Raw genomic sequence first — 26076 nt, 5'->3', positions numbered from 1 at the left:
TAAAGGCAGAATATGAGCCTTGTCTGGATACTGATTTATATAAGCCAACTATAAAAAGACACAAGAAGATCCAGGAAATTTGAACACCAACTAGGTACTTGATGATATTAAGGGACTCCGGTCATTCTTCTGGGTGTTACAATGATGTTAAAGGCCCACAGAGGCAGGGCCTTCCACCCTGGAGCTTGCCCTGGGGCTGGTAGAGAGCAGAGGGGGAAATGCTCCCTTTCCAGGTAGAGCCCAGGTAGGGAAAGGGAGAGGCGCAGTGTATTCTTCCAAACTCCTGCACAAATGGTTTGCCCTCCATTGGGGAGGAGTGTGGGGAGGAAGAGTGGGGGAGGGAGCAGAGTTACTGACGGGCTGTCCTCCACGCGGAGTCTTGAGGACGGGCACCACATTCCCATTATGATCCAGGCTGGAACAGGTTCAGGCTGGAACGGGTTCACAGCACTCAATCCCAGGGTTGCTCCGTCAGCATTGGCTGTCGTCATTTTGGGTCTCGTGTACGTCCCCCTGTGGAGTGTGTGAGCAGGGGTTGGAGGCAGAACTTCAGGATGCTAAGTCAGATGGAGAAGGTTCCGCAGTGATGGAGGTGTCTCTGGCTTTCACTTCTTCCCGAAAGGCTGGAGAAGGCGGGGATTTGCCGTTGGCCGAACCACATGCCTGCATTCTCTTGACAACTGTCCTCTCCCTGTCCCCCGTGTCTCTCTCCAGCTGCAACAGCAAGCGCTACCTGGAGACGCTCCCCAACACCAGCATCATCATCCCCTTCCACAACGAGGGCTGGTCCTCCCTCCTGCGCACCGTCCACAGCGTGCTCAACCGCTCGCCCCCGGAGCTGGTCGCTGAGATTGTGCTGGTTGACGACTTCAGTGACCGAGGTAGGTCCCTCCACCTGGTTCCTGCCCTCCATGCTCCAAACAGGGACTTGCTTGCCCCGGGGGGTGACAGGTTTTCCTGCCTTCAGCAGCACCACTTACCAGTGCTTGCTGTGACTGGCACATACACATTACTATCTTGTTGCGTCCTCGCGGCAACCCATGATGTAGGTTCTATTCTTACCCCGTTGGCACCACTGTAGAAATGCATTAAACTGCAAACAACAGGAAACTTGGTAAACAGCAGTTCAAACAAGAAAGGGGTTACTTCATTTACGTATTCACTCATTCATTTTATAATGAGATTTGGGATTGGTACAGCTGCTCAAGGCTATCATCCAAGAACCAACCAGGCTTTTTTCTTTCCACTTCCTCATCCCCCTGGTCACAGAATGCTGCTGTGCCTCAGGAAGGAGGAGGAAGGGCGGAGAGGACAAAGTCTACCCCTTTCGAGGCTTTGCCTTCTTCCTCAGGAAAGTCTTCTTATTCAGGAGAGTTTGTCCACAACTCTGGCATCGGGCACCCCTCTCTGCCAGGGTGGCGGGGCCATTTGGTTTGGGGCGCTTTGGTTTGGGGCCTCTCTAGTGGAGGCAGGAAGGGGAGCAGTGGGTTAGAAAAGGTGTTATGTGAGCCCCTTAACAGTATCTGCCACACCAGATGAGAAAACTGGGGCTTGCAGGTTAAGTGACTGACTTACCTTTGGTCACACAGCTCTTAAGTGGTGTTGTGACCAAACCATGCCTGTCTGGCCCCAAGCGTGATCTCAACCACTGGACCACACTGCCCTGCAGCCAGTACCCTCAAGCTTATTCTTTGTGTCAGAGGTTTCACCAGTTGCAACAAATCACGAGAAACCCTTTAGTCTGCTCACCTTCTTGTAGAGGTACTAATACATAGTGAAGGAGGGTCTAAGAGCTCTCCAGAATAATTAGGCTGACCTCCCTGTCAATCCATTTTCAATGCTACATATATATACATACGTGTGTGTGTGTGTGTGTATGTGTGTATGTGTTGATTTTTTACAGGAAGAAAGGGAGAGGGTAGAGAGTTAGAAACATCAATGAGAGGGAAACATTGATCAGCTGCCTCCTGCACACCCCCTACTGGGGATGTACCTGCAATCAAGGTACATGTTCTTGACAGGAATCGAACCTGGGACCCTTCAGTCCGCAGTCCAACATTCTGTCTACTGAGCCAAACCAGTTAGGACTTAATGCTGTATTCTTAATTACATGAATTTATTTAAGCACAGTTGTTTCAGTGGGATGTGTGAGTGTATGTGAGAGTATGTGTGCGCGTGTGCGCGCGCGCACACACACACACACACACACACACACGCACCTAGACACATGTATCGTAAAACCTTCCCTAACTCTTAGCCACAGCATCTATCACCTTATATGAGATTTACTGTGTCCCTGAAGCGAGGTCCATGAGTCCACTGAAGCCAGGCAGGGGTCTGTCTCCTTGTCCCCATCGCCCTGGTCTTTAGCAGATAGCCTGGCAGTAGTTACATCTTTGATCCTGTCCTTTCACTTATCAGACCTGTGACCTTGACCCAGTCACCTAACCTCTGTGCTTCAGTTCCCTCGTCTGTAAAATGGGACCACTACAGTACTTCTCTCTTCAGGGCTGTGACTATTCAATGAACTATATGTAAAGTGCTTAGGATGGTGCCTGGCACGTGGTGACCCCTAGAAATAAACAAGCTTGGTACTGTTACTGATATTTATGTCTGGTTGTTGGGGAGGGAGTCAGGGATAAACATACAGATGTGGAGGCGCAGGTACAGTCTTCCACTTTCCGTGGGTGAAAGCGCTTTGCGAATTGTAAAACACTGAACAAAGTTCTGTTGTCTCACCTCCCCCCTAAACTGTCTCCTGCCCAGTCACCACTTAGGGGGCCATTTCAATGTGCCAGGCGCATACATCCTCCCATTTATTCTCGACAGCAAACTGTGAGGGAGGCCCTGGAATGGTGAGCCTTTTGTGAGGGACTGGAGTTAAGTGTCTTGCCCAGAGTCACACAGTGGGTGGCACACCCAGGCCTGCGGACTCAGAGCCCAGGACCCTTGCTCTGTACTGTGTGCTGTTGAATTGGCTCCAACTCCTGGTGTTCCTGCAAAGGAGGGCCAGCCACCACGTCCTGTCCTCAGCAGCCCTGCTGGGCTCCGGCAGACGCCTGCCTGGGGCTCCTCTCGGGAGTCAGCCTGGCTCGTGTCTGGTCTTCCTCTTTGCCTGCCGCCTTCTCGTTTTCCCAGCATCATCGTCTCTTCCAAAGCACCCTGCCTCCCCATGATGTGCCCAAAGTGGGGCAGCTTCACTATTGCCGTCTCTGCCTCCAGGGATATCTCAGGCTTAATTTGCTCTGGGACCCACTTCCTCATCTTTCTGGTGGTCCAGGGTATCCATAGAGCGCTCCTCCAACACCATCTTCCGAAGGAGTCGGTTTTCCCCTGTCTGCCTTCTTCGCTGCTCAGTTTTCACATCTGCACATAGTCCTTGGGAACGCGAGGGAGCGGATGGTCTCTGCCAAGACCTTGTTCTCCCTCTCTTCTGCTTCCGTTCCAGTCTCCTCTCCCAGCCTCGCCGGCTCCCAGTCTGGGCCAACCACCCCAGGCCCAGGCCTGCAGCCGGACAGTGAAAAGGAAAATAAGTGAGCGCATTGTCCATGTGATTACTGGGTTGCATGCCCTCTGCTGCAGCATAAACCACTTCTGCTCATTGGGGCGAGCACCCAAGCCTTCCCGCAGGCATGGCTGCCTGCTTGCTCCAAGCAGGCTCATTGCCGGGTCGTTCTGAGGACCATGGCAGCAAGGGTTGCACTCACTCGCTGGCTCTGTCGCTCCTTGTGCACCAGACACAGCAGGGCTCTCTGTCCCAGAGCACGCCACGCTCCTTCCTGCCTGGGGATCTCCCTGTGCTGCTCCCTCCACCTGGACATCCTCTTCCCAGCTCTTCCCACGGCTGGCTTCTCTCACACCATCTTCAGTTGGGTCCCCCGCCACTACCACTAGTCACTATGCTGCTTGTGTGATCACATGGCTATTTGTTGACCTATTCATTGTCAGTCTTCCTCGCTAAACCACTTGTGGTCTAGAAGCAGGTGATGAATAACTGTGAATTAGTGAGTGAAATGAATGAATGAATGAATGAATGAATGAATGAGGAGGGAAGGAGAGAGGAAGGAACTATATGGCAGCTACAATCACACACAAAGAAAACCATCTCTAGCCACAGCATCATTTTCAGCCAGTGAGATAGATGTGGCTGTGGAAGACCCAGCAGTTTCTTCTGTGACTGACGCTGGCCCACATTTTTGTGTCCCTGTCACCTGTTTTCTGAAGCATCAACTGTCCTGGGGGTGGACCCACAGCACTTAACAGGTCCCTCTCTGAGCATCATAAGGCTTCAGCCCTCCAAAGGTAGAAGAAACCAATGTCAGCTAGATTAGAAGCAAGCATTTCTCCTTGTTCGATGACAAAAGAATTTCAAGGTCATCTAAGCTACTAGCTGTCACCATGCACCTGGGAGCAGGTGAGGGCCCAGGAACGCCTTGGGGTATGGAAGGTACAGAAAACCTTCCAGGTGCAGGTGGGGTTCAGGTACCTCTCCTGGCATGGTGTGTATTTGGTTTCTGAAAATCACTCACTAAGAAGAGCTCTGTTGCTTTAAAATGTGTGGAAATCACAGCTGTACCTCAGCCTGCTCATTTTACAAGTGGGAGACCCAAGGCCTGGAGATGTGAGCAGGCTTACCTCAGAGCCACAGCTAGCTGGTTGCGGAGGAGACAAGACCCCCGTCTGCAGGCTCCTAGGACAGCCTTGTCCCTCCTCGCCTCGGCTGGTTACCTGAAACACCTGCAGAAGTGCATTCCTCCTTTCTGCCCCCACGGACACTTCTCAATAAATTACTTTCCCATTGTATTAAACAGCAAACTTCCTGCTAAAAGGAGCTCATTATCCAGCACGGCCAGTCCCGGGCTCTAATGGTTTGCACTTCAAAATATTCCAATTTCCTGAATGTTATCCTCGGGGATAAAAATAACATGACCCTCCCTCTCATCCCCATAAAAACTTTCTTGAGAAAGATAAGTCTTATAAAACTGACATTTCTGCAAGTGCATCTGTTTCTCCAGAGACCAGAAATATAATACTCATCCAGTGTGGCGCCATCCCCACACCCAGTAAGACAGAGAGGAGACCAAATACTGTCCCATTTCACCAGTGACAATGAAGACCAGCGTCCCTGAGTGTTGCCCCATTTTCTCAATGAATCACACAGAGCACCCAGAGGAGAACTCTTAACCTCACTCCCCTCTGTCCTGCCCGTCAGCTGTCAGAGTTTGCAACCTGCGTGTTTTCAGAAAAGCAATCATTATTCTTGTTTCGAGAAGCAATTCTCAAGGCAGCTTTGGAAGAAAACTTACTCAGCGGTGATTGTCTTGAAAATGAGATTTGGGAGAAACAATTTCAGAATTACGGAGAGGCTTGTCTCAAGTATGGCAAATACGGGCCATCGCGAAAGACATTGCTCTGGGCCCGGTGAGCAGCGGCAGTTCCCAGAGTTGAAATTCATAGACACTAACTTCAGGCTGGATCGGTGCTGCGTGGCAGAAGGCACTTTCCTCTGAAATGAGTCTCCTCCAGGATCCTCAGGGCAACTAATTGAAATTCAGCTAAGGGTCGAGACCTTGGGTAGGAGACAAAATTGGAACGGGTGAGTTCTTTAAATAAGATTCAACACTCTGTGCAGGCAGCACTGGGGACTCGCGTGGAGGCCACCGCTGACACCGGAAGGGCCCTGGCCGTGCTTACAAATAGGGCACTGCAGACCCAGGGCCTCAGAAGCTCTTCAGACGCGTGGGCTTTGCTTGAGGATTCGGGGTCACGGGGCTGTTTCTGCACTTGGGAGAGAGGTGAGGGTATGGGGGAGCGGACCTGCCTCCAGGTCGCACTGCCCGGAGAGGAGATTTTTGTTAGGCACCACAAGAAAGCCCTTTGTTCGTTTGTTTCCTTCTGTTCCTCTTCTTCCCTTCCCCACTTTTGAGCAGAGCTGGTTTTCCAGAAAAATTGGATGCGTAGTCATGGGAAGGCTCATTGTCTTCGGATGAGCTACAGGCTGCCCGGGATGATGAAGTGCAGAAATGAAAGGCTGTGGTATTACAAGCTCACGGACAGCATTTTCCCCAACTCCACTTCCTTCCAACAAGCAAATAAGCAAAAACGTACCCAGGGCCGGGCTCCCTACAAGGAGCTTCTTAAGCAGGTACTTGCAGAGCGCCTGGTAGAATGTTGGCACACAGTAAATGCTCAGTGAGTATCTGCATTTCAACATGCCCCACTTATCCTGCCCCGTAAGCATCCATTCCTCGGTTCTTGTCATCTCTCTCAAACAACCTCCATTTGCTTCCAGGGTGATCACCGCTGTTGGGTTCATTTTATTGCTTGGGTTCTTTCAACCTAAGGTTGCTTGTTTTTCTCTACATTTGTCCTGATTTCATTCGTAGCCATGCATTCAACAGAACTCACGAAGTGACTCTGCTGGACGCGGCAGCAGCACGAGGTGCTGGGGGTACAGCAGGAATAACACAGACTTCCCTTCAAAGGCTCACACCCAGTAGGGCACGCAGACATGGTAAGGCGCAGTCGTAAGGCCACGGTGTGTGTGCCAATCGTGGGGCACAGGGACGACTTCCCAGAGACAATTTCAGCTGAACTCAATCCTACGTGATAAGTAGACTTCCTCCCTGGGGTAGGGGATGGGGAGGAACATTCCTGGCAGACAGAACAGCCAGGAGTGCAGGCCAGGAATCAAGGAGAAAAAGTTAACAATTAGGCTTCCCCTCCCTTCCCCTCTCCCCCCACACACAAGGTCTGTATGTTTGTCAGACTATTTTTAGAGCGATTTTACCCCTCCACACTCTATACACACATAGACTCGCCCACATGGCCTCCTCCCTCATCAGTGTCCTACACCTGCACTAGAGTGGTACATTTGTTACAACCGGCGAAACTATGTTGACAAAAAATCCATAGCTTATATTAGGATTTACTCTTGGTGTTGTTCGCTTTATGGTTTTGCACAAATGTATACTGACATACAGCCACCATTACAGTATCATACCAAATTGTTTCACTGCCCTAAAAATCCTCGGTGCTTTGTCTGCTCGCCCCTCCCTCCCACATAACCCCTGGCAACCATTCAGCTTTGTACCGTCTCCATAGTTTTGTCTTTTCCAGAATGCCTAATATAATTGGAATCACACAGTGTGCAGCCTTTTCAGACTGGATTCTCTCACCTAGGAATATTCATTCAAGGTTCCTTCTTGTCTTTTTAAGGCTTGTAGCTCATTTCCTTTCAGTACTGAGTAATACTGCATTGTGTGGATGTTACCACAGTTTACCCATCCACGTTTCTACCGAAGGACATCTTGGTGGCTTCTAAGTTTTGGCAGTTATGAAAAGCCGCTGTAAAATATCTGTGAGCACATAAGTTTTCAGGTCACTCAGGTACGTATCCAAGTTGTGCAGTTGCTGGGTAAGAGTATGTTTAGTTGTGTAAGAAACAGTCACTCTGTCTCCCAACGGCATTGAACGTGAGTTCTTGAGGCTCCACACCCTCCCCAGCATTTGGTGGTGTCAGTATTTGGGGTTTTTGCCATTCTAATAGCTGTGTAGTGGTAGCTCATCATTGTTTTAATTTGCAATTCCCTCATGACATTTGCTACTGAACATTTTTTTCACATGCTTATCTGCCATTTGTATATTTTTTTGGTTCCCAGTGTCTTTTTATTTCCTTTTTTTTTTTTTTTCGTACCCTCCTTATCTCCCTCTAGTTTCACACACACACACACACACACCCTGAAGTGACTAATGTTAACAGTCTGGTGTGTACCATTCTAGATCATCTGCAGAATAATGCTAACATGTAATCCCCATGCAACAAGAACTAGGACTTACTGAGCATTTACTGTGTACTAAGTGCATTCACTCATTCACTGCCACAGCACAACCACGAGTTCTATCACTTTTCCTACGTAAAAAAGGTAGTAATATCATCATCCCCATTTACAGATGAGAAAACTGAGATACAGAGAGGTTATGTGGCCAGTGTGTACTTTAGCTCAAAGGGGCAGAGCCCTGATTTAAAAGCATGCATTCTGATTCTAGAACCTTAACCCATAATCTTTACATGCTAATTCCCCCTTTACTGGGATTGTCCTGTACACATTGTTCTTTTTTTTTTCTTCTTCTGCTAATGTGTCACAGACATCTCTCGGGTCAATAGACAGCTAACTCATCTGTTTTTTAATAGATAATATTTCATAATAGGAATCTACATTGAGTCCCCTCCCATTGCCCTTTGAGTAGTAGACATCCAGTCATATGTAACTTTTATAGCCTGGCTTCTTTCATTTAACTTTCTCCAATCATTTCCCCTTGTCATTATAACGTGACTATTGCATCTTGCTTCCTCTAAGCATTTACAGTAAAGTAGAAATAGGAGTCCAATAACCAGAATATTAGCTGTGTTGTTCGGCTGATCCAAAGAACACTACATGGGTCTGTTCCTCCCACGTCCTCCTGAGCAAATGGACACGGGACAGGTGTACCAGCTGAGGGCAGGGCCTGCGCAGTGAGCACATCACAAGAGGATAAAGCAGGTCGTGCAGGTAGAATGACAGCTCATACTTCACCTGCCAGGCATCTCCTCCCTCTGCCCCTACCCCCTCCCAGAAGTGCAACAGTGTTCCCTCTACCGAAATATGAGTGCGAGGGAAGCCGGTCTATCTTACAGATGGCAAAACTGAGGCTCAGGGAGGCTGGTGGTCGGTGGCTTAAACTGCTTCCCTGCATCAGTCTCCTCCTGGTTAGCAGTCCCATTGGACGGGAGGCGTTGAGCTGCCCCACGATGGGTTCCGTAATTTTAAGAACCCTACGTCTTCAGGATCAGCCTTTAGGGTGTCTTCCCACTAAGAAAACCCACAGGCTCTTGAGCCCCTTCCCTTCTCCTTTAATATCTCTGACACCCTCACTCTTCCCTCTCAAACTCCAAGGAGAGAACTGCTAAGAAGATTTAACCGTCACAGAATATCAATTAGTTTATAATGAGGGGAATCTATAAACCTTTTGGTGGAGAGCTGGCAGGAGCACAGGAGGCAGGAGTCGATACGTTTATAGGGTATTTTGTGAATCTTTAAAAAAAAAAACCTCAGGGTTTTGTGAATCAAGGGCTGTATAAATGATTTACTAGGAGAGAAAAAAAATCAAACAAATCGCTCAGATTGCATCTGAAGCATCAAGCGCTCTGATATTTGGGGAAGAATCGTTTCTGTAGTGGAAAATAGCTGTTATATTTCCAGAAAGGTGACGCTTCTACCAAGGCAGGTGAGCCTTCTACATTTTAAAAACTTGGTGCAGAAAAGCGGTGCTAAATTGCTGATATCCTGCCGGTTTTCTTGCAAGGATTGCAATCTAACCTTTCCTGCTGTGTTATTGTTCTCTTAAAACCGTAATGGGAGGAAGCAAAACCCAGTGGAGCAGGTTATTGGAGCGCCTTCAAATACGGTCCCCAGCGAGAGGGTCACAGAGCTACCCCCTCCCGTCATAGTCAAAAGCTCCTCTCTGCCTGTCAGTGGAGGGCTGGCTGAGTGAATGTTATTTACTCAGGGTCTGGAGGGAGGTGAGGTGAGAGGCTGAAGTAAAAGTAAGTCCAGTCCAAACCAACCAAGTCCCTTTCCCGTCATTCACGTTTAGCTCGGTGGCTGGAAGGCTGATTTTCTCTGCATCACCAAGGCCAGTGGTGGGCAAACTTCGGCTCTTTGACCCCTTGAATGTGGCTCTTCCACAAAATATCTGTGCGATTGAAACACACAATGCAATTGAAACTTCGTGGCCCATGCGCAGAAGTCGGTTTTCGGCTCTCAAAAAAAATTTTAATCGTTGTACTGTTGATATTTGGCTCTGTTGACTAATGAATTTGCTGACCACTGACGAAGGGGAATAGAAATGGCAGCAATGATGATGATGATAATAATAATAATAATAATAATAATAATAATAATAATGCTACCTAACGCCTATGTGGCACTTACTGTGTGCCAGACACTGTGGTAAGCACTTTAAACATACATCTAACTTTATGGGAAGCCTCTGGTAGCCAACATTCACCTAACGAAAAACGTCGCATTTAGTAGAAAGGTCAAACCAAACCAAAACACAGGAAATGTGCCTCCTCTCCAGGCCACACTGCCTAAATAAAAAAAAACTTTTAGGTAAAGAACCATAAAACTTTTCGCTAAAGATATGAAATGCTCAGCCATAGCCTTTGATACACCACCCATATGCCTAATAGGTGTGTTCTACTCCTTTCATTCACCTTATGCATTAGCCAGGTCTCCCCATACTGTTGGTTCTAGAAGCTTAATGAAGTGCCTTAGCCCAAAAGCGGGCATTACCTCCACCCTGCTGCCCAGCACCCGGTCTGCGGGCAGCTGCAACGTGGACCGATTGCACGGAGATACGTCAGGGCATCTTCCCAGTTCCCAGACAGAACTTCCAGGCCCTGGGAGGCTCCAGCGCGTGTTTATCAGGCAGCCAGATTCCAGAGCCAGTTCTGGTTTGATTTTAATCCAGAGACACCTCCGGATCTGTAAGCACCGGAGGCTGAAGACGTTACTGCTTTTCAGAGCCAGAGCAGGCCGTGCGTGACAAGCCCTCAACACAGGAAGGCCACATCCGCATGTTTCTCTGTCACCCACAGATTCCAAAAACCGAAAGGAGGAAATTGCAGCAGTCAGGAGATGTAGTATTCTTGAGCACTGAAAGTTTAATTTCTCTCTTCTCTTTTTATTCTCTTGGCTGTCTCCAATAGAAGAACCTCACGAAAATGTCAGGTTGGCATCCTTCTGTAGAACAAAGAAACCAACCTCGTGAAAACCGCGGTAACATCCTTTCCTCTTGCGTGATGTAGGGCTGTTGCTTCCTATCAAGCATTAGCGTGCACACTGCCCTTTCCCACCATGGGGATTCTTGTGTATAATCAGCTTCTTCTCCCGAAAGACTAAAACACTCATTCATCCCAGCATAATTAAAAAATAAATAAAAATTGTGTGCTTCATGAATGCAGACCCCTTCAGAGAGGCCCACATTTTTTATGAGCATCCAGGGACCTCAGATAGCCAGTATCTCCCCCCACCTCCTTTGGCCCTCCACTCCCGTGCCTGGTAACGGATGGGTTCATTGGGCATTGCGAATAATCTGCAGCGAGGGTGGAAACCGGTGGAATCAATCATAAGGCTATGTTTTCTGCCCACTCTTCTCAGAACCTGTAAGTTGTTTTTTCCTGTACGCTGACAAAATATACGGTCTAGGATATTCTGAATAATAACTGCGCACCAGGCTCTGATAATGGAAAACTCAAACTAACAATAAGCTTCCCAGAACCTCTCCACAGCCGGTGGGATTGTTTTAACCCAGCGGGAGGAAAGCCCAGCTCTGACCTTTCCCAGAAAGCACGGCCCCGCTGCCACAGGCCAGGGGAAGCGGCACTTCAACTCCTGAGTGGATGGAAATGACCATAAATAGCCCCTCTTCCCGAGCAGGAATATCCTTTGGGAGATGTCACTGCCTCCTTCCAGTTTTCAGGCGAGGACCAATGGAGACGTAATTGGTTGGGTGAACCTGTTCCTTGTGATCCTGGGGGAAAAGCCAGTCAGGAATACCACCTGGCCCTGAGGGGGCTCCCGCCCTCCGGCCAGTGGTATCCCGTCCTCCTGCCATGGTGACCCATCCAGGGGGCCGCCGACCTGTGGTGCCTGCAAACCGGACCTAAATCCGGATGTGTTTCAGGCCAGTTCACCCTGTCCTTTCCCCATCCCAAAACCAACACCTTCCCTGCTTATGTAAATCAGTTGGGGTTGGGTTTCCGTCACTCGGCACTCGGTCGGAGTTCTGTAAAGGGTCCTTGTTGCTGGCGGTTACTCTTACTATTAACTGCAACAGGGGATGAGGGTGCTGAGATACCCCGTCTACCTCAGTGTCTTGTTGAGGGACGAGATGAAATTGGGAATGTGAAAGAGCCTCGTGAGGTGAAACTTGGGCAGTAGGACAGCCCTGGCTGGTGTGGCTCAGTTGGTTGAGTGTCGTCCCATGCACCAAGAGGTCGCCAGTTCGATTCCTGGTCAGGAAACATGCTTGGGTTGTGGGCTTGATCCCAGTAGGAGGTGTGCAGGAGGCAGCCAATTGATGTTTCTTTCTCTCTCTCTCTCTCTCTCTCTCTCTCTCTCTCTCTCTCTCTCTCTCTCTCCCTCCCTCCCTCCCTCCCTCCCTCCCTCCCTCCCTCCCTCCCTCTCTCTCTCTCTCTCTCTCTCTCTCTCTCTCTCTCTCTCTCTCTCTCCCCGCCCCTCTCCTCCCTTCCCCATCCCCTTCCCCTTCCCTTCCTTTGATGCACAGACTTGGCAAACACTGGGTTATGGAAACAGCAGGCCACATATCACAGCTCTGTGCTTTGTGATACAATTGGATAGATGGTGATTTCTTTATCTGTATATGCCCTGCGTTACTAGCACATGTGTCAAACACAAGGCCCGCAGGCCAAATCCGTCCCGCCAGGCCTTGCAATGTGGCCCGCACCGCGCTGTCATCACTGCACTCCGCTGCGTTTCCATTGCAATGACAGTTTATGACTGTTCAGTAAACCATTCGGCCCGCGATTTAGGCTGGATTTTAGATTTTGGCCCCTTCTCTGATTGAGTTCGACACCCCTACCTTAGAGCAAGCACAAGGCCCTGTGGAAGGGCGTGAGTTAGGATGCCTTCAGCCGCAACCAGACCCCTGTTCCCGGGATGCCTTGTCATAAACACTTGCCCCACTGTAACCATCCTGGTGGATTTATGGCCCACGTTTAATTTCAACTGCTGTTCATTAATTCTGATGATCTCACTTAAATTATTAAGCAGTCATATTCCAGCTTCGAGGGCACTAATTATATCCTTGAGAGGCTGTTATTATGTGGGAGAGTGCAGACACTGGACCGGCACACGCTGCTTTCTCCCCACTCATCAGGATTTTATCCTCTTTCAGGGATTTTTTTTTAGTTGCTGAGTGTGTGTTTCGTACGACAAGATCTCAGAGCTGAGGACTTAGGAAATAGCCGGAACACGGGTTCTCGGGTTGTGGTGTGCCTAGGAATCACCTGGAAAGTATGTTTCACAGGCAGGCTCCCAGGCCCTGTGCAGCCACAGTCCGGGCCCTCGGGTGGGATGGAGCCCAGGAATCTGCACGATGCCCAGCTCACCGGGAATTTTTTTGTTATTGTTTTGTTTTGTTAATCCTCACCGTAGGATATTTTTCCATTGATTTTTAGAGAGAGTAGAAGGGAAGAGGAGAGGCAGAGAGAGAAACATCGATGTGAGAGAGACACATCGATTGGTTACCACCCACACAGGCCCTGACCAGGGCCAGGATGGAGCCTGTAACCGAGGTACATGCCCTTGACCAGAATTGAACCTGGGACCCTTCAGTCCTCGGGCCGACACGCTATCCACTGAGCCAAACCGGCAAGTGTGTCCGAGAATTTGATGCAAATGGTCCTGGGAGCCCCACAGGGAAGCTGAAGCCGGAGAAGGCAAAGGTCTCGTTCAGAGCCCCACAGCTGAGCCACAACCTACATCTCTGCCCACTTGTAAGGATCAAATGAGATAATAGATGAGAGAGCACTTTTGAAAGTATTCAGCACTATAAATATGAGGAGGCACTATTATTTTCGAGCCGGAACGTCCTTGTGACAGAAATGGCCTGGTACTTTCTCTCTAAATTACCATAATCACCTGTTTGAGGCCGCATCCAAGCCCATAACTCTGAATTCACCAGGCATGGAATAAATTCATTCTGAAATGTCCAATAGAATTTTTTTCTTTTTATGTGAGAATGTGCTTGGGTCCCTGCCTTTTCTGTTATGGATCCCATCTATTCTGGGGGAGGCCAATATCTCCTCCAACCTAGACCACCTGATTTCAAAGGCCTGCTTTTCAGCACACAGATGTCTGGCCTTTCTGGGGACATTTAAAACACACCTGTGAACATTTTTGCTCCCAAAGTGGCTTCCTCCATATGAGCCCACTTTTAACCACTTTCATGGCTTTAGAAATAGAAAAAGCTCAAATCAGGGCACCCGGGTATTGGTTCTTCCAGCTCAGTGTGCTCACCTGCTTATGTTTGCTGCCACGTTTCCCATGAGGCGAGATCGGCAGTTCTGGCGGCCACCTTGGGGTGCCGGTGCCACTTCTGTTCTGTGCCACATCTGTCCTGCTATGTCACGATCCACCCGACAGCTCTCAGGAGAGCGATTCCCGGTAGCGAATTAAAACCCTCCTCCTGGCCACGTCCGTCAATGGGATGTCTGTCTGCCCTGATCTTCCCGTGGCTCCCTCCAGGTTTCAAGAGACTCTGTTTGTAACCCCACCCCCAAGTTCCTTCCACTGCAAAATAAATTTCTAAAAAATGTGCTAGAGTAAGTTCAAGAACAGACACTCCGGTTCTATTCACATGTCAGCTTTTATTTTTAAATATTTCTTCCACACTCCCACGGATCCTGTCCCTTAGTGCTCTCCACGTGCAAAAGCTTAGGTTCAGGCGCTTGCAAGCTACCCACACACCACGTCTATTTTTAAATCTGGAAGAAATCGAGGCTTTCCACTGTGTTCCGGCAGCACGACTTCAGAGCTCGGGGCTTCCTGCACTGTTTCCAGGAATCTCCCCCTGCTTGCACATTTTAGAGGAGATAGGAAAAGGAGAGACCCATCAGGCACTGTAGTTATATGGCCGACTGAGGACAAAGCCCTGCCCTCATCCAGGGAGCACCCATGGCCGACCAGGCACCTTCAGAAGTCAGGTACACAGGCACACAGTCATATCCCAGTCCAGGCTACCCCCATGGGGTATACGGCTGCTGGCGGGACCACCCATGGTGCCCAAAGGGCAAGGATGCAGCAGCAGGTAGAGATACTGGTTATGTTCTTTTTTTATCAGTCTTGGCTGACTTAATATATAGGCCAAAGCTCCCCGGTGAATAAATCCCTCAACTGATGCAGTCAGATATCCACCCTAGTCTAACATTTTAGCTAATCACGAACTCAACAGACTGAACATTTTCAGTCATCTAACAAAGACATTTCTTCTCTTGACAATTTCTTTGGATGTTTGCCAATGTCTACAGCCAACTTAATTACAAAGGCCCACCTTGGCAGTACCAGGAACCAAATTTTATGACCACCAATTCCTCTGTAGATCCTACTGTTTTTATAACAGCACAAAATTAAGCATGTGCAAATTATCATTATTTTTAAACTTAAATGCAAAACTTAAACCTGAAGTTGTCTGGGCTTTGAGTCCTTGGCCTCTGAGAACCTCAGCTTTAGAGTCAGAAGGTAGAGTGACATTGAACTAGTACGAAAATCTCTCTGTGCCTCGGTGAGTAAAACTGGGCTACTGCCTTAAAGAGTTGTGAAGCCTAACAGAGAAATTCCTCATAGAGGGCTTAGAACAGCGGCTGGTTCAGAGTAACCATGGCTTAACCCGATATCACAACATTCCTTGATCTGACAATCTCTATTCCTCTCTCCTCTTTTCCATTTTTCCCTCTTCCACCTCCTTTGTAGCTATGCCTTAAAGACCCTAAAACTTAAACTATCCTATATAATAAAGATGTGTTATGCAAATTGACTATCACATCCTCACAAGATGGATGCCTACAACCAGGCCAGCAGGGGGATTAGTGAGGGACAACCAAATGACTGAACAAGCAGGCTGTGTGGGGCAACTAGGCTGACAGGGGGGCAGTTGGGGGCAACCAGGCCAGCTGGGGGGGTGGAGAGTTGGGGGCGGCCAGGCAGGCAGGGGGGGTAGTAAGAGGTGACCAGGCCAGTGGGGGGGGGGGGGGGGAAGCAGTTAGGAACAACCAAGCCAGAAGGGAGGAGGCAGTTGGGAGTTACCTGGCTGGCAGCAGGGGGGCAGTTAGGGGCAACCAGGCAGGCAGGTGAGCGATTAGGAGCCAGCAGTCCAGGATTGTGAGAGGGATGTCCGACTGTCGATTTAGGCCCAATCCCAGGGATTGGGCCTAAACCGGCAGTCGGACATACCCCAAAGGGTCCCAGATTGGAGAGGGTGCAGATTGGGCTGGGGGGATCCCCCTCCCCCTGTGCACCAATTTTGTGTACCGGGCCTCTAGTCTTTATTAATAACTTATAAAAACAATAATAAATGCCATCATTTGTTAACACTTACTCCATGCCAGGAACTATTGTATTAATTGAGCTCCCTGAATCCTATGAGATTGAATTTATTACAGATAATACAGATGAGGAAACAGAATTAGAAAGATCCAGTTCACACTTCAAGCAAGTGGCAGAGTCATGAACCAAGCTCAAGTTTATTTGGTTCCAGAGTAGTATACTATTTATTATGTATTCCTTCCTCTGTGCAAGGAAGAGTGTGTAAGGATGTAATGCCTTTTATTTGCCACAGTTTTTTTTCTCAAAGATCCATTCACTGCTGGCACTTTGAAAATCGGGGGCTAGGTTGAGCTGGGATGAAATATCCTCTTATTAGGACAGTGAATGAGAAACTGGGTCTTTTTCTGCCAGAATTCCCACAGCTGATTTGCTAAGGATTTTTTTTTCTCTCCCTCTAAAGCAGAGTGTGATTTTCTTTGCCTTCAACCTTCATGCCACTGGAAAATTTTAAATTATTCAAGACATTGAAGGTTTATTATCCGCTGGAAGGCTGTACTGTAATTGCAAGGTGTCATTTAAAGAGCTGTCTGTCTGTGAGCCACCTTGTTCTGAATACCTGCTCCTGCACAGATCGAGAAGATGTATATTTATCCACCAGTGGTGCTTTATAACTGCCTTAGATCAGTCCTATTCTTCTTCCTCCATGGCCCAGGCCCCAAAATAAATGTCTGGGGATGCGCAGAGCATGGAAATCATTTGTGTATCATCGGCCGTTTATTTCTCTTCTGTCATTTGCATCATGATGGACAGCCATGTGTTTGGAGGGTATCATTTTCATTGCGGTCTTTGATGCCATTGTCTGTGTGCAGCACCGACTTGGATATTAATCAGCCCAATTAGAGAATGCCCTTTCCAATAGTTTATCACCCCCATGCCGTGCTGTTCACACCATGTTCATCATAAAGATACGTCTGCTCTTGTTTTCTTCTTCCTTCTGCTCTGACACCTGTCTCGATGTAGAGATGGATCCTTTCCCATGTTTATCTTCAGCGACAAGAGAAAATATCTTTCCGAAGGGGCATGGGGAAGATACATTATTGTTTCCTTCATAAATGCCTCATCCATTCGATGGCACTTTGGAGTAAAACGTTAATTTGAAGAGTAACTTTTTCCAGGTGTTGGGATGAGAACAAGTCGGCCAGTATTGGTTCCAGCCCTTCCTGGAAATGGTTTTGTGACCTTGAGCGAATTACGTCCTCCTTTGGCCTTCAGTGTCTGCGTCTGCACAGTGTGGATGGCTTCTGAAACCCCATCCGGCTTACTTCCTAGAACTTAGAGTGGCTTTTCTCACCTCTTCCCTGAGTTTCACGTTTAGAATGTGATGCATAATAGTTATCCTAATGAATATCAGTTATTCGCTCTGGCACGACTCTCGAGAACTACTGAGGTCTGGAAAAGCATTGCCCTTGCACAAAGTGGCCTGACAGCTCTGTTTTCAGAAGCCCAGGTTTGCTACTTATACTTTTATTTTTTCAGTCTTCTCCTTTATTGCATTATTCTTAGATTATTTTTACTTCTTGTCATCTGCATTGTGTCTGTCTCTAGGAGCCCTTTCCCCCTTCTAATTTGCTACTTCAAATCAGCTTTGAAATAGTAAATTCAGTACTAAAGTTATTCAGACAGAGGTGGTTTTATCTAAACTTGGGGTTGTCCATTTTTAATAAATGAATAATCAAGGATGGCTTCTTAGAGGAAGTATAGCCTAATGAAGGATGTTCCCTGGGCTAAGAGAACAGCCTAGGCAAAAGCAGAGAAGCAGGGTGGTTTATCAGATAGAATGATAGTAGACTAACCTTTGGCTTCTCTACTGAGCTGGGAGCTCAGTATTTCCCAGTACCTAAAAGAACATGATTTGACAAAGGATTCCAAGTAGGAAATGCAGTCTAGGAGAATGTACTTTAAATTCTACAATATCAGAATTTATAGACATTTAAGAAATTCCAGTATGTGAATGTGTATGGGTCAGTGGGAACAGAATATTTTGAGGTCTGCAGAAACTGGCTCAGTGGTAGAGCATCGGTCTGCGGACTGAAAGGTCCCAGGTTCGATTCCAGTCAAGGACATGTACATCGGTTGCCGGCACATCCCCGGTAGGGAGTGTGCAAGAGGCAGCTAGTCGATGTCTCTCTCTCATCGATGTTCCTAGCTCTCTATCTCTTTCCCTTCCTCTCTGTAAAAAATCAATAAAATGTATATTTTTTTTTTAAAAAAGAATATTTTGAGATCCATGCTGGTGCAGAAAATGCAGGATCTCTGATCACCATGATTATCAGTCCCTCCCGAATCTCTAGAGCTATGCTGTCTAATACAGTAGCCCCACGTGTGACTATTTAAGCTTAAATTAATTAAAATTCAATATAATTAAAAATTCAGTTCCTCAGGCGTCCCATTGCATTTCATGTGTTCAATAGTCTCACATGACCAGTAGCTACCACATAGGAGAGCATGGGCCAGTGAATCTTGTGAAACAGAAGTTAGCATTCAGTCCCACAGAGCTAGAGGTGGGGAAGGGATTCTGGGGGTGGCATTTGGAATAAAATTTTAGCATTTGCCCTGTTCTTTAGCCTCGCTGGGGTGCAAAATCCTGGGCCCAGAGTCCATAACTCGAAAGTCCATTGTGGCCATGCAGGGAAATAAACATTCTTACTCTGCTGATGGGAGTATAAGTTGGCAGTGTTATTAAAACTCCTTTAAAATATCCTTTAATCTAGCAACTCCATCTGTGGACATTTTTCTAAGGAAACAATCATAGATAAAAAATAGATGCATGTGCATGGATGTTCACTGTAGTGTTGTTTATAATAGCAAAAACCAAGGAAGTAGCCTGGCCAGTGTGGCTCAGTGGTTGAATGTCGATCTATGAACTAGAAGGTCACGGTTTGATTCCAGATCAGAATACATGCCCAGATTGCCGGCTCAATCCCTGGTGTGCAGCCAATCAGTGCTTCTCTCTCGCCATTGATGTTTCTATCTCTCTCTCCCCCTCTCTCTTCCTCTCTGAAACAATAAAAATATTTTTTTAAACCAAAAACAAGGAAGTAAGCAGTAGTGTGCTCCGGACGTTAACAGCGATCTGGGGTAAAAGTGAGGAGCCCTGATGTGTATGTATTATAGTACTTGCTGATTCCTGTGCTGTAAAAACTCCCTCCATAAAAAAAAATAATAATAATAATAATAAATAAATAAATAAAAATAAAAACTCCCTCCATGGCTGGTTTGAAACTACCAGTGTAATACAGACTTGGGAAGAGATGTTTACAATTGCTCTCCTGAGTTTGGACAAGCCACTCCAGCACATCAACAGCAAATGGTCTGTCAGGGGACATTAACTGCATCAGGTAGAAGACACTGTGGCGCCATTGAAGCCAGTGGTTCATTGAAGCCATTGAGTGTGCGTGAGGATCACCACAAGGCTTGGGCCCCACCTTGGAGCTTCTGATCCACTAGGTCAAGGTCAGACCAAGAATTGGTATTACTAGCAAGTTCCTGGGGAGGACTGATCCCATTTGCCCTGAGTCACTACTTGGAGTACCTCTGCTGTAGGAGAAAATTTTTATATGACACCATTGTTACCAAAAAGATCTATTTTGTTCACAAAGTAGTGTGCATTGTATGTATGTGTAGGAATAACAGAATTATAACAATAGCTGCATCTATTGAGTCCTTATAATGTGGTATAAACACTGCTGGGCATTTAATATCATTATCTTACTTAATCCTCACAACTGTTCTCTGAAGAAAGTAATGTTAATATTGTCCTCGTGTCTCATTTACCGCTTGAGAGTTTACAAAGTTCTCGCTTCGGGTAACGTGCCTGACCCTCACCACAATCCTATGGGTTAGGTCCGTGGTCAGCAAATTGCGGCTCGCGAGCCACATGCGGCTCTTTGGCCCCTTGAGTGTGTGGCTCTTCCACTAAATACCACGTACCCTAATTAAGTTAATAACAATGGACTTATTTAGTTTAAGTTTAAAAAACTTGGCTCTCAAAAAAAATTTTTCCATCATTGGACTATTGATTTTTGGCTCTGTTGACTAATGAGTTTGCCAACCACTGGGTTAGGTCATCTGACTGCTCCTGTTTAGAGATGAGGCAGCTGAGGCTTAATAAGTGAAATGACTTGTCCAAGGTTACACACCTAAATAGAGTGGTTCCCTTCCGTTACGACTCATTTGTTTTCTGGCTCCTTCTCCTAATTCACTGTGTAATCCAGAAGGTACCGTTTATTGAACACTTACTGGATGCCAGGTATTTTACTTACAGGACAGTACTCACTTCACAACGACCCTGAAGGAAGATACTACTGCCTTTTTAGAGATGAAAGTGAGACTCAGAGAGGCCAAGTGCCTCGCACAAGGATACCAAGGCAGTTCTAGGATCCCAAAGCCCGTTGATTCATTTGGAGAACATTTATGAAACGCCCACTATATACCTGTCCACCTGACACCTGAGTTCCTGACATCAGCCATTCATGGCCTCCCTCTGCACCCAGCACCCGCACCCAGGCCCCACGGACTGCTTCCAGGCAGGACTCAAATGAGGAGGGAGGAAGGGAGAGGAATCCGAGGCATAAGGAAACCCACATCCCCACTGACTCACCAGCCTCCCAGCAAGCCCTGCCCCTCTCTGACCATGGTTTCACCCTCTGTAAGAGGAGGGAAATGGACGACACGTATGATTTTCCAGCTTTTTCTCTTTTTTTCTGTAGTGAAAACGTTGTTCAAAAGAAATATTAGCCAAGAGCCTGATGCAGATGGTAATTTAAAGCATGCTTCTCCCCCTGAAGGAGGGAGGAGAAGCCCGGTCGGCTCCACAGCTCCAGGGTGTGAGGGTGAGCAGCCAGTGCCCTCTGTGCTTTCTAAGCCCGGGGCCTGCGGAAGGCAAGGCCACAGGAAGGGCCAGGCAAACGGCGCTTCCGAGGCCGACCTCAGGCTCACTGTGGGTTCCCAGGGCCCGTCCTTGTGCCCTGAGGACCAGGGTTCCTCTCATTGGTCCAGGATCCAAGAGTTAGCCAGGAATTTTTTTTATTTACTTTTTTATTTTGATTTTTAATCTTTTAAAAAAAAAAACTCTTGTACCCACCTAAAGACTTCTGGCCTCGAAAATTCACACCTGGAAATCAGAAGCCTTGGTTTCCTTGGTTAGTAGTTCTTAGGTAAGTCCGAGGTGTGTGCATGGAAGAGGCCACAGTAGCTTTTTTCTTGGAAGGCGGACCGGACCGTTCATTCCTTAAATTTGGGAAACACTGGCACAGTCTGTCCCGGAAAAGCTGCCGAGGGGACCTGTGACAGAGAAGAGGGTTTGGTGGGAGAGAGCTGCCTGAGGAGGACAGTGATGTAAAGATAACCCCCGCGGAGGGCAAGTGCAGGGAAACCGAAGCTACGCATCGGATGCACATCTGGGCCCAATCCTATCAAATGTAAAAACCAAGCAGAACGTCTGTAACCACATATATATTTTTCAAATGCTGGGACGTGTATAGAGTAACACGTTAATAGAGGGTGGTGGGATCGCACATGGTTTTTATTGCCGTCTCTTTTCTGATCCATTAAACGCCTTTGGTCTCCGAGAACTCCACGTGGTGAATTACTGCCCCTCTGCTCCAAGTCATAAACTTCCGGCTTTGAAGAGTTTATGTTCCTTTCAAAGTGCTGGATACAGCCCCTTGACCTGCTTATTTGGCCCTCAAAATGACTTTTTAAATCTGACTGAATTGCCGGTATTTGAAGTTGAGAGAATTCCCATAAAAGTCTGCTGCTCTGGTTCTCCCGATAGCTCTGGGCCCACATTCCCACGTGACCCCAGTGGGTTTGCGAGTTTCTGTCCGGCCCATTTCACACCCCCCTCCGCTGCCTGGTCCTAGGAGCTTGTGCCCCGCCCCTTCTGCTTCCATCCTGGGGGCCCTGTAAGTATCCTATAGGGTCTGCTCCTCCTGTGAGCTGAGGTGCAGACTTACCTGAGGCCCAGGGGGCCCCCAAATTGAGGGTTTAGGAGTAACCATTGGGTTGGAGGAGAAAGCTTCAAGGCGCTTTTTGCCAGCACTTGGCGTGAGATAAATAGGAGGAGGGGAAAACAAGAGTGTCTGGGGGAGACTCCTCTGACTGCATCCTCATTAATTACTGAACATTAGACCAAAATTAGCAACAGGGAAGCGTTGGTACCTCTACCGAGCAGTTCATATTTCTAAACAGGCCACATGGAAAACCGTCTGCACCATTTTTCTCCCTGCATGACACTCCTGGAACACGGGGAGGGAGATCTGTTCAGGACAGTCAGGTGCCCTCGGGCCTTGATGAAGCAGGAGAAAGGGAATTTGAAGCGTACTGTTTTGGGGGGGAGGTGTCTTTAGAAACTGAAAATCGGAGAGTTGGGCTTCTCTTGGGGATCCCAAGACTGATGTCATTGTTCCTAGCGTGGTGTAGCGATTACAATAAATAACAGTAACCACAGCTGTTGGTAGTGATGCTCAGTCCGCCTCAGACACTGCATTCCTCATCTCACCCTAGCACCCTAAGAAAGGAGGGTCTATATCATCCCCATTTTCCAAATGAGGAAACTGAGGCCCAGCGACATTTGAGTAACAGTCATATAGAGCTAATCCGTAGGAAAGCGAAACATGCCACCCCAGTCGGCCTGGTTTGGGAGCCCTCTCCTATCTCTACCTTTCGTTTTCACCACTGATGATAGCAATGATGTTCTCATCATCTGCATCTTGAAGCACCCTGCTACACCAGCATCCTTCCCGGCAAGCACGAAAGGGATTACTGTCTCCGTTCAACAAGGAAGAAAGAAACTGAGGCACAGAGAGGGAAGGTGCCACTGGTGGGGTCACACAGCTGTGTAATCTGACATCCTCCGCGCATTCCCAGGACATTCTCCCCCATGGATCGCAGCCATGCCCTCCCCGTCACAGGCCTGCAAAACTTGTTGTCACAAGCCTCTGCCTCATTAGCTGCGCAGCCAGTTGTCAGCATTGGGTCTCTTTCCACCCCTCCCCTCCCCGCCGCTTCCCGCCCGAGTGTGTGTGAGCCTTGCCACAGGAGCCTTATTAATCATTTGCAGTTGAAGGTTACCAAGAAAAATATGCCAGAGTGTGACAGGCCATTAGTATTTGTGTTGTAAGGAAACCAGTAATCATCTTAATTGGTGCACACTTTGGAGCAAAGCGGGGCTGCGTGCCGAAGGCTTGTCTCCTCCCCCGTACGCCGCTGATGCATTAAAAGCCACGGACCACGCACCTTCCTAACCACCGCTGTCCGCAGAGGCGTCTGGCCCCTGAAATCCTGGGCCATCCAGGTTAGATAAGCCTCTATTCTCAGAGTAGCTGGGTCGGAGTATTTGACCCTAGAGAGCATGATGAGGTCAGTGGAGCAGCCTGGCCTCTGGCCGGCGGCCCCAGGAAATTCATGGCCAGTGCTGTGGTATTGACGGTAACCAATTTGCCTCCTAAAACAGATGGCCCCAGAGCACCCTGGGAAAAAGAGCATGTCCTCCTGCCCCGCCCCTATTCAGTGACCCTCCTCTGGATCCTAGCAGGGCTCTGTTTTTCCCCTTTTCCTTTTGTTTTGTTATTGTTAAGCATTTACTTCCCTTTTTAAAAAGATGCACATTCTATTCTTTCCCTCCCTGTCACCAGAGATTCTTGGAGGCGTAGGGCCTGGTCTGCTCTTTGAAAGGCTTCCATTGAGTGTTAGCACAAACTAAGGTTTTGTCCAGCTCCGCTTTATCTAGTTTGTATTATGAAAACAGTAGCTATTTTTTAATTACTTTATTATATTAAATATGCCATTTAAAATATACCCTCTCTCCACACTTCACCCATTTTCCTTTTTTCCAAGATTCTCACTATTCTTTTTTTTTTTTCTCTTATTGATTAAGATATTACATATATGTCCTTATCTCCCCATGCTGGCTGGGGTGACTAAAAATTGGGAATTTGGGGAATATCAGAAAATTCTTAATGTGCATATTCTATAATCCAGAAGCTCCATTTCTCAGTGTCTCTTCTAGAGAATTTCTCACCAAGCTTAGCATGAAGCATATGTGAGGGTGCTCAGGGCAGCACTGTTATAGTACCAATGAGAAATAAGCATGAGTAGGGGGAGGGGCACACACCATGAATATCCCTAAAATAGAATCTGATGCAGCCATTAAAAACAAGGCACTAGATATTGTACTTAGAAAACCCTAGAGACTATGTCAAAAAATTACCAGGCTTAATAAATGAATTCTGCAATGTAGCAGGATACAAAATTAACATCCAGAAATCTATGGCTTTTTTATACACCAATAAGGAACTCACAGAAAGAGAAACTAAAAAAAAAAAAAAAAAAAAAAAAAAAAAATCCCATGTACCATTGCAACAAAAAAACTAAAATACCTAGGAATAAACTTAAGTAGGCAAAAGACCTGTACTCAGAAAACTACATTACATTGAAAAAAGAGATAGAAGAAATAAACAAATGGAAGAATATACCATGTTCATGGATTGATAGAATCAACATCATTAAATGTTCATAGTACCCCAAGCAATCTATAGATTCAATGCAATCTCATTAAAATACCAATGACACATTTCACAGATCTAGAACCGTGGTCAGCAAACGTGATCAGCCCCTTGAATGTTTCTCTTCCACAAAATATCGCAGCCGGGGCAAGTCTATTTTGAAGAAATGGCATTAGAGGAAGTTTAAGTTTAAAAAATTTGGCTCTCAAAAGAAATTTCAATAGTTGCACTGTTGATATTTGGCTCTGTTGACTAATGAGTTTGCTGACCACTGACCTAGAACAAACTCTCCAAAAATTCATCCTATATAATAAAAGCCTAATATGATAAGTGTCCTCCCATCCATTCAACCAATCAAAGCATAATTTACTAATGATATGCTAAGGCTGCTCAACTGCTCACTATGGCATGCACTGACCACAAGGGTTAGTTGGCTGGTTAACCAGTCGCTATGATATGCACTGACCACCAGAAGGAAGATGCTCCAAACAGTAGGTGAGTTTGCTGCTAGGGTCCTGCAGTTTGGGACTGAGTGAGATGGGCCAGACACACCCTGGAGCCTTCTCATGGTCTCTTTCTGGCTGGCTAACCTCCCGAATCCCTCCCTGACCCAATTGTGCACCAGTGGGGTCCCTCAGCCTGGCCTGTGCCCTCTTGCAATCTGGGGCCCCTCAGGGGATATCAAAGAGCTGGTTTTGGCCTCATCCCTTAGGCCAGGCTGAGGGACACCACTCTTGTACGAATTCGTGCACCGGGGCTTCTAGTATAGAAGAAAAAAAGACCCTGAATAGCCACAGCAATCCTGAGAAAGAAGAACAAAGTTGGAGGGATCACAATACCAGATGTTAAGCTATATTACAAAGCCACTGTTCTCAAAACTGCCTAGTACTGGCACAAGAACAGACATATAGACCAATGAAATAGAACAGAGAACCCAGAAATCAACACAAGCCATTATGCTCAATTAATATTTAACAAAGGAGGCATGGACATACAATGGAATCAAGACAATCTCTATAATAAATGATGTTAAGAAAATTGGACAGATACATAAAAAAAAAAGAAAGAAAGAAAGAAACTAGACCACCAACTTAAACCATACACAAAAATAAACTCAAAATGGGTCAAGGACTTAAACATATGACAGGAAACCATAAAAAATAGTAGAGGAATCCATAGGAAGAAAAATCTCTGATATATACTGAAGCAATTTCTTCACTGATACTGCTCCTAGGGCAATGGAAACTAAAGAGAAAATAAACAAATGGGACTACATCAAAATAAAAAGCTTCTGCACAGTAAAAGAAACCATCAACAAAACAACAAGAAAGCCCACTGCATGGGAGAACATATTTGCCAGTGTTATCCCTTCTAACCTGCCCATTACTGACTTTGGA

At 47.1% G+C, this 26076-nt stretch overlaps 1 protein-coding gene across 2 annotated transcripts in view; it reads left to right on the top strand.

The window, feature by feature from the left end:
* Positions 1-26076, top strand: part of GALNT10 (polypeptide N-acetylgalactosaminyltransferase 10) — a 176778-nt gene that overhangs the window by 104206 nt on the left and 46496 nt on the right. For both annotated transcript variants that reach the window (XM_036424767.2, XM_036424766.2), the window contains exon 4: positions 715-881. In XM_036424767.2, coding sequence (XP_036280660.1) covers positions 715-881 — 167 coding nt within the window. The remainder of the gene's footprint in view (positions 1-714; positions 882-26076) is intronic.

Source organism: Pipistrellus kuhlii, unplaced genomic scaffold (assembly GCF_014108245.1).
Source record: "Pipistrellus kuhlii isolate mPipKuh1 unplaced genomic scaffold, mPipKuh1.p scaffold_m20_p_8, whole genome shotgun sequence".
NCBI lineage: Eukaryota > Metazoa > Chordata > Mammalia > Chiroptera > Vespertilionidae > Pipistrellus > Pipistrellus kuhlii.
The sequence above is the reverse complement of the archived record's forward strand: the minus strand, read 5'-3'. Positions and strand labels throughout refer to the sequence as shown.